The sequence below is a fragment of the Vombatus ursinus genome, unplaced genomic scaffold, assembly GCF_900497805.2.
Source record: "Vombatus ursinus unplaced genomic scaffold, bare-nosed wombat genome assembly UNPS02014806.1, whole genome shotgun sequence".
Classification (NCBI taxonomy): Eukaryota; Metazoa; Chordata; class Mammalia; order Diprotodontia; family Vombatidae; genus Vombatus; species Vombatus ursinus.
In genome coordinates this window covers 1,385,012-1,393,929 of record NW_020954584.1, presented here as the reverse complement: position 1 = coordinate 1,393,929, position 8,918 = coordinate 1,385,012, and the positions used below count along the sequence as shown (strand labels likewise).

The 8,918-nt window shown below is 35.5% G+C and overlaps 1 protein-coding gene across 2 annotated transcripts; it reads right to left on the bottom strand.

The window, feature by feature from the left end:
- Nucleotides 1–202: 202 nt before the first annotated feature.
- LOC114051865 (olfactory receptor 4C11-like) lies at nt 203–8,316 on the bottom strand. Of its 2 annotated transcripts, XM_027874257.1 has the most exons (2): nt 8,282–8,316; nt 203–906 (listed from the first exon to the last, which is right to left on the bottom strand). In XM_027874257.1, the coding sequence occupies exons 1-2, from the start codon at nt 8,289–8,291 to the stop codon at nt 203–205; spliced, it is 714 nt and encodes a 237-aa protein (XP_027730058.1). In that variant the 5' UTR covers nt 8,292–8,316. The 2 variants fall into 2 exon arrangements, with proteins under 2 accessions (XP_027730058.1, XP_027730057.1); XM_027874256.1 differs by lacking the exon at nt 8,282–8,316 and having other exon boundaries at nt 203–1,126.
- Nucleotides 8,317–8,918: the final 602 nt, after the last annotated feature.

Below are 8,918 nucleotides of genomic sequence, written 5' to 3'. Positions count from 1 at the left end.
CATAAAATAAAATACATTGAATTGCAGGGTGAATGAAAGTTGTACTGAAATATAGTTATCAAAATATTGTTAAAAGTGCATGGTTCGAAGGTTAAAAATTCTTGAATATTGTCTTTATTATCATCATATATCAATTTTAATTCTTCCAGTTTGGACCAAACATCCTTGAAAAAATAGAAAAAAAATAATCTGCTTGAACACATTATTTATCACCTGAAGTCACTCGGGTGCTGCATAGCTTCTTCATGGCATTTTTCACTTCTGCATTCCTTAGGGTATAGATCAAAGGATTGAGGAAGGGAGTTATAATGGTATAGAAGACAGACACCAACTTATCAAGAGAGAATGTGGTTGGGGGTCGAGTGTATATGAATATGCAAGGACCAAAGAATATTAAGACAACAATGATATGAGAGCTACAGGTGGAGAGGGCTTTGCGCTTCCCCTCTGCACTATGATTTCTCAGGGAGTGCAGTATAATTGTGTAGGATATCATCAGCAAAACAAAACCTACTGAGCATACGGCTCCGCTATTGAAAACTACTAAGAGGTTTAGTACATATGTGTCCATGCATCCCAGCCTCAACAAAGGTGGTAAGTCACAGAAATAGTGGTCAATCACATTGGGACCACAGAAGGGCACACTCAAGATGAGGATTATCTGGGCAATAGAATGCAGAAATGATCCTACCCATGCCAGTAGAATCAGGATTGCACACACCCTCTGGTTCATGATAACTGAGTAGTGTAGAGGTTTACAGATGGCCACAAAGCGATCATAGGCCATTAAAACAAGGACCAATATCTCCATGCAACCAAAGAAATGTAGAGCAAATACCTGGATCATGCACTCATCAAAGGAAATGGTATTCTTGTGAGAGAGGTTGTCCACAATCAGTTTGGGAGCTGTGGTGGTAGAGAAACAAGAATCTGCAATGGATAAGTAGGTCAAGAAAAAGTACACAGGGGAACCAAGTGTGGGACTGGTCTTGATTGTCACAATGATTAATAGGTTCCCCAACACAGTGGCAGTGTAGAACACCAAGAAAATGGCAAATACAATTTTCTGCTTCTCTGGGTCCTGAGTCAGTCCAAGCAGAATGAATTCAGTCACATTGTTTCTCATCTCTAGGACTCAAGTGGGAAGGACACAGGTGAGAACTAGTTAATGTAACAAAAGAATAAAGAAGAATTAATAGAGCAGAATTTGAGAGATCTCCATCAAAGAAACACTGCTTGATTCTTGTTTGAGGTAAGCTTCTATTAGTCCTATTTTCAGTCTTAGATAGGAAAGCTTTAAATACAAAGTACCCCCAAAATCTGCTCCAATTCACCTAACACATTTCTTGCTCATGGGATGTGTGTGTGTGAGAGAGAAATTGATGTACTCTCCTCTGTGTAGACATATGCATATATATATATATATATATATATATAGAGAGAGAGAGAGAGAGAGAGAGAGAGAGAGAGAGAGAGAGAGAGAGCAAAATGTGTAAACTTACAGGAAGACATGGATAGATAAGTGTGGGTGGGTTGAAATCAGTGTCATTGGATAGCATTATGAGTTCACAGATCCATTTGATAATTTTATTTTATTTTGCCATTTTACTAAGTGTGTGTGTGTGTGTTATCCAAAAACTCAAACTGTAACCATACCTAGCTTTCCAGGGTTAACAATTACTCTAATCTCCCAACATACATACTAATCTGCTGGAAACAATACAGGCCTGGGTTTTTCTGATTCAGTAATTCCTTTCCTAGATTCTCAAATTTTGAGGGTAACTCATAAGATGTTTTTCTCTATTCTTAACTAAAAAGGAATACCTCTTACACCTTCCCTGATAAATAATCATCCAGCCTCCAATTGAATATAACCAATAAAGAAGAAAATGTCTATGCCTATTATACTTTATTGCAGTTCAAAGTTTTTTAAATTTTTTTTCCCTGAAAGGTTTATATTTATGTCTCAGTAATCTACCAATATTGTCACTAGTTCTATACCATGAGATCAAATATTAAAATTTTTGACCTCTCTCTGTCTTTTTTTCCCTCTCTCTCTCTCATATGACTGATAATTGATAATGACTCATATTCTCTATAAGCTTTCTATTTTCCATGGCATGATTTTCAAAACTTACCTTCCTGGTTCCCCTTCTCTGAATATGCTAAAGATCATCAATGTCCTTCTCTAAATGTTAACAAAACTTAGCACAGATCCATATGTGAGTCAACAAGGGAAGAATTCATGAGATTCCTCACCTCTCTAATTCTGAACACCAGTACTCAAACTCAGCCCAAGGTCCCATTAAAATGTTTAGTACCATGTCAGATTGCTTAATCCTGTTAAGCACATAGTTTAATATATCATGGATTAAGTTCTAGTGGAGAGATTAAAAGTTATCAAGGGCAATCACCTTATTTTGCAGAGAAGGGAATTGAAATCCAAGTAGGCAAATTCACTTGCCCAAAATCAACCAGACTAGATTTGGTAACTAGATTAGTTTCACTTTTTTTTATTGTCTGGGTATGGCCTGTTTATCTTCTGTTGGTGTTGATGTATGGTTCAAACAAAATATAGGATTTTATATTCACCCCTATTAAATGATATGTTGTCAAGACCAGTGACGAAAGACTGTCAAAGTTGATTTGCATATTGACAGTCAACCAATATGTTAGTTATCTCATCCATTTCCTAAAAGGATAAGTCTAACTTCCATGGCTTCATCCAAGTCATTCATAAAAATGTTGAATATGAAAAAAAATTATAATATTTGTCATATAACTAATGATTCAAAGGAACAATACATACATTATTATATGACCCCATAAAATTGTGTGGCATAGCCTTTCTAGGTTTGATTATTGCCATATTGTTGAGGCAGGGAAAGTTAAAAGAGGTTACATGACTCATTGAAGGTCACAAATATAATGAATATCAGAGGAAATAATGAAGGGATGCTTTTTCCTCCTCAGTCCAAGTCAACTACTCAATTGACCCCACTGCAATGCCTATGGGACCAAGGACAAATTCTAGTTACTGCAATCAGTGTACTCATTAATTATTGTTACTTGTATCCAATATTCCACATTTTCCCCCTTTTTCATTTTAAAACAAGGAGAGAATGTTTGTGTTTCTCTTCCAATGCTCTTGCTTGTCTTTGAAAATTTCATTTTCCACCAAAGGATAATGTCAAATATATATTTAATATTTCATCCAATAATCCTTGAAATGAAAAGTTCTTAAAGAACACTGGCAATATCAATATGATTTTGAAAGAAAAAGGGGAAAGATAAGGAGAGTAAAGGGGAGGGTAGGAGAAGAGAAGAGAGGAGAGCAGTTAAAGGCAGAAAATAGACACAAACACACATCTATAGACACATACATATAAACGTGACATACCTACAGACATAAATATAATGATGTCTCTAGTGTCTAATTTATAGCATTGCCATGAAACTCAAATTAAATAATGCATTCAAATCACTTTGAAAAGTATATTAATATTGATTGAAATTCTTTCCAGTTCAAACATTTTTGGAGGCAGGGGTAACAGCAACTGACAAGTGAGTTTACCAAATTGAGAACTGAAATAAGTGTGAGGAGAAGATTTTGGTCTAGAAAATTTTCCTCTTTACTTTATTACAAGATGACAAAACTTGAGTTTGAGTCAGAAGATCATAAGTAAAGAATCAAACAGTAACTTAGAGGTCACCTAATCCAAAACGGTCCTTTTTTGAATGAAAAAAAAAAGAAATAGTACGAGAAAAGAAGACTTACAGGCCCAAGTTTACTCAAGTAGCTAAACTGGGGTTCCAACTCACATTGCCTATCACCAAGGTCAGTACTTTATCAGCACTGGAAATTTCAGCATGCCAACTACCCTTTAAATGATTCAGTTTCTTGTCCTGTAAATTAAAGAGAAAAAAGAAAATAAACATCCATTAGGCCCTGGAACTTTAAATTATTGTCTCATTTGATCCCCACAACAACCCTAAAATGCAGGGCTATTATTATCCCCATTTTGCAGTTGTGCAAACTAAGGTAGATAGAGGATAAGTTATTTTCACAGCGACACACAGTAATTAAGTACCACAGGCTTCATTGGAACTTGAGTCTTCTTGACTTTAGGTTCATAACTCTCTCTACTGTGTCACCTAGCTAGGTATTAATCAAATAATCACATTTGCCCTTTAAATAACACTTTAAGGAATTCCCAATTTTTTTTAATTACAAAACTTTATATAGAATGAACAACAAGATATAATTTCCAGGATTTAAGTGCTAAAGTGTTTTATTTAGTTTACAAACAAGGAACCTGAAGAACATGGTAGATACTTGATTTGCACAATATCACAAAAAAAGAAGTATGTGATATGAGATTTGAACTCAGGATTTCTAAGATATAAAAGAAGTCCAGACTGTGAGCCACTACATTGCATTTGCTTACTAATAGGATACTATGAGGATGAAAACATTTTAGTCAACACTTTATAAATATAAATCAGTATAATATATAGGAACCAATGTTACTGATCTAAAAATAGGAAATGTGAAAGGAAGTAAATGCATGCTAAAAGTACACTTATTTAAATTCGTGGTTGATGACCCAGAGAGGTATTTTTGAGAGCTATTATATGTTCAACAAACTAATAATAGTAAAAATGTTAACTAACATTTACATAGTGCTTTAAGGTTTTCAAAGTATTTTTTTCATTTATTTTATTTCATGTCCTGAAAGTTAGGTACTATTATTATCACTGTTTTATAGATAAAGAAACTGATGTTGGGAGAAGTTAAGTGAGTTTCTCAGGATCACATACCTGATTAGTGTCTGAGGCTGGATTTGAACTCGAGTCTTCTTGATTCCATGTCCAGTCCTCTGGCTACTTCAACAGCTAATTACCCAACTATAAACAAATCTAAACCACTATGTTAGCACACAGTGCAAGTCCTGGTGAAAACTATTCTCTTTTCATGTTATATACATACATACATATATACACACACATATATATACATGCAATACATATGTATGTATGTGTATATATATATATATTATTTTCAACTTTCTTTTCCTTCTCTTCCTTTACTTTTCCTTCCCTTTCCTCTTTTTTTCTTTCTTTTTTTTATTTGAGGCGTTTCTCCCTCTCGACACATCCTCTAACTTACATTCTCTTAAATGAAGAACAAATTATTTTTCAAGAAATTATGGATAAATACATCCACATTAACAATACATGACTGGTAACAGGTACAATGTGATTCCCTCTCAGCTCTTAAAAGAAGACAAATGCATGATGCAATCAGTTTTGGATTGTTAAACTCTCAGATTGCTTCCTCAATGGTGTACCTGGTAGTGTGGGGAAAAAAGGGAAGGATACTACAAGAACTTCCTGGAGCCACTGAAATTAGACCATTTCAGCACAATCCTACTCATAATATTAGCCTTACTGTCTATATTTTCTATATTCTCTCTTTCTCAGTCTCTGTCTCTGTCTCTCTCTCTCTCTCTCTTTCTCTTTCTTTCTCTTTCTTTCTGCCACCCCATGACATTTCATATAAAGAATGATTTTCTGAGTAGGAGTTGACTAGGGATGGTTTTGAAAATGAAGGTAATAAGGGGTAGCTAGGTGGCACAATGGATAGAGCACCAGCCCTGAATTCTAAAGGACCTGAGTTCAAATCCAGCCTCGGACCAAACACTTGACGCATTCTACCTGTGTGATCTTGGCCAAGTCACTTAACCCCAATTGCCTCACTAAAAAAAAAAAAAAAAGAAAATGAAGATAATGATTTTTTAATTCAATAAACAATATTTTAAGAAGAAAAGAAAATGCAGAAATAAATCCTATCATTTGAGGGATCTATGAAGGACATGGTAACTGCTACCACTTATCTGGAATAAGCATCTCATCAGAGGACCCCAAGTATATCATTGCATTAAGCTATTAGAGCAGTAAGTATATTCTACCTGTCACACTCAGACTTTCATACTCTATAGCCTGATATCCTCTGCTATCAGAAGAGAATCAAGTCAGTCCAATTGATTTATTGGCACCTATATTGGCACCTACAGACATGTCAGTCTGGTTCAGACTGTGTTGTATTCAATCAAAGTTCTGTCCCAGACAGAGGCACCAATCTATGGGATATAACCTATCACAATAATTATTTAAAAACTATTAAAATTAAGGTAGCTACAAATTGATTTTTGCAGGCCTTTATTCCTTGATTCATTCCCACCTTCCTTCTCAATTTCTAAAGATAATTGGCCCTAATGGGAAAACATGGTGCTTTAAATCTATCATTTTCATTTAAACAATGATTTATTGAGTACTTATGAATGAAAGACAAATAAAATTGGGGAAGAGTCTTAGACTAGTCAACACAAGGTCCCCTCCCCAAGCACCACTTAATGGTTATTTTTTAGGCCCCCCTGTCTCAGAATGAATGTAAATAATAACTCTTTCTCTTTTGGCCAGCAAATCTGACCGTATTCCACTTACAAACTGATTTTTTTTTTTTGTTAAAAGGGCCATTCCTTGACTCACTTCTTAAAGATTCCTATTCATTGAATGGGTATTGCCTCACCCAAAGTGAGAACCTGAAAAGACCTTAGCTTAAAAGTGCCTGAGTCTCCCATTGCATCCTGAGTTATCTCCAGTCATCCCGATGAATATATGGCCAGTAGACCCAGATGGCTCTGGAGGAGAAAGTGAGGCTGGTGATCTTGCACAGCACTCCATCACTCAAAACAAAGTCAATTGCAAGTTATGTCATGATCTCCCTAATGTCATGATTCTCCACAACAACAACAACAACAACAACAACAACAACAAGAATTTTGAGGATAGTAGTGATCTGTTTAATGGCCATGTTTTATAGTTAGAAGGGTACTAGAATAGTGAGGAAGTATGGGGATTCCTAGCTCCATGGCTAACTCATTGCCTAATACAGATAGGTTTGTTTTTCCTTCAAGTATTTTTAACAAAGTTTTAATTTTTTTTAATTTTAGCATAAAATAGCAATAATTAGATCTGACCTACTTACCTGGCAAGACTTATGAGCATCCAATGATGGATGTGAAAGTAGAGAATATTACCATATCTGTATATGTAGTAGAAATTAAATGAATACAGGAAGAAATAATTATTACATCTAGTCAAACAACTCAGAAATGTCAAAGAAGTCTCCTGTCACTGCTTGGGCCTCATTCCTTCCCTGACCAAATCGCTATGATGCTCCTTGCTTTTAAGTGCCTAACTATCCTAAACCCCTTAGGCTGGTATTAAAAGTCCCTCCAGACATGAAGTCAGCCTATCTTTGCAGCTGATACCCAAAGCCTTGTCTTCAAATCATCATCCTATCCAGAGTGTTTGGAAAATGGTAAACTAACCATAGAGAGAGTGATGGGGGCTGGAATATAGAGGAGATTATGGTGGTTGCTCTGTGGGTAGAGTGTTTGGCTTGGAGTCAGGAAGACATGATTTCAAAGTCCACCTCAGACAATCTTTAGTTGTGTGACTGTGATAAAGTCACTCAGTCTTAGCTTGTTTAATATCATAATCCAGGTAATAATAGCAACTAACTCCCAGAGTTGTTTTGAAGATTAAGTAAAGTAACATGCAAATTACTCTACAACCTTTAAAGTACATTATAAAAGCTATGCATTATTATTACTATTACTATTATTATTATTATTATTATTATTATTATTAGAAAAAAGAATAGTCATGAGAATGTGGTAATTGGATACTGATAGAGGACCTGAGTACATGACTCAGGAATAATTGGAGTGGGTTAGGGGATTAAGAAGAGTGAATCAGAATGAGAATGAAGAGAGAAATAGATCATAGGACAATATTCATTGCTTCATCACCCCCCTCTGTGGGTGTGTTTTTTTGTTTGTTTGTTTGTTTTTTCCCCCACAAAGGAAGATATGAGGGCTGATAGAATTACCCTATCAGGAATTCACAAAAGAACACTATGCCATCTTATCCAAATGCCTCATTTTACCTATGAGGAAAGTTAGGCATAGAAAAGCTAAGTGGATCCCCCAAGGCCATACAGGTGTCAGAGGTTAAGAGGCTGGACTGATCCTGTGGCCTATGACTCCAAATCCAATATTCTTTGAACAATACTACACTTTGGCTACCAGATAGTCATTACCTCCTAATTATATCCCATTGATTGTTCACCCTTCCTTAAGGACTAAAACAAAGAAGGCCAAAGCAAGAATAAAAGCTCCAAAGTTTATAGAAATCATTGGGCATCACTCACCTTTCTTCATCTTTCTTGACTGGAACCTGAAGACCTCTTCATGTTTTTATAACTGAGCATTCTGAAGTTTTGGGGAGGCTTCTGCAAATGCAACATTTACAACCTGAGTTTGATTTTACTTGTTCCTTCTGGAGGATCCAGCATGCCATGAAGGGCAGTGGAGACAGGGAGCCTAGAAACAGGTATTCACAACTTGAGGTGGAAAATGTATCACAAAGATCATATAACTTAAATTGACCTTAGTAGTTATTACCTTAAGAATGTCATTTGTCTTCAGATAAAATCAATTCAATAAATATTTATTAAAGTCTCTTTATGTTCTAGTACCATGCTAAGTACTGTCACATCTGAAGGAGCTTGTTGTAACATGAGCTAAAACTATACTGTGGTTTAATGGTCAGAGATCTGCCTGTGGATTCGGTTTACCTACATGCTAGCATGATCTTGGAAAACCAAGTCACTTAGTGCCTTAGGTCCAGATGAAATTCTTTAAGATTATAAATTACAGACAACTTAGTGGTCTGTACTGCAGCAGACAATCTCCTCAAAAATATTCACTATTCCAATAAAAGAAAGTAGAAAAAAAAGTTAAAACAAAATCCATAACCATTATTTTAACCAATGGGAAATTGATGAT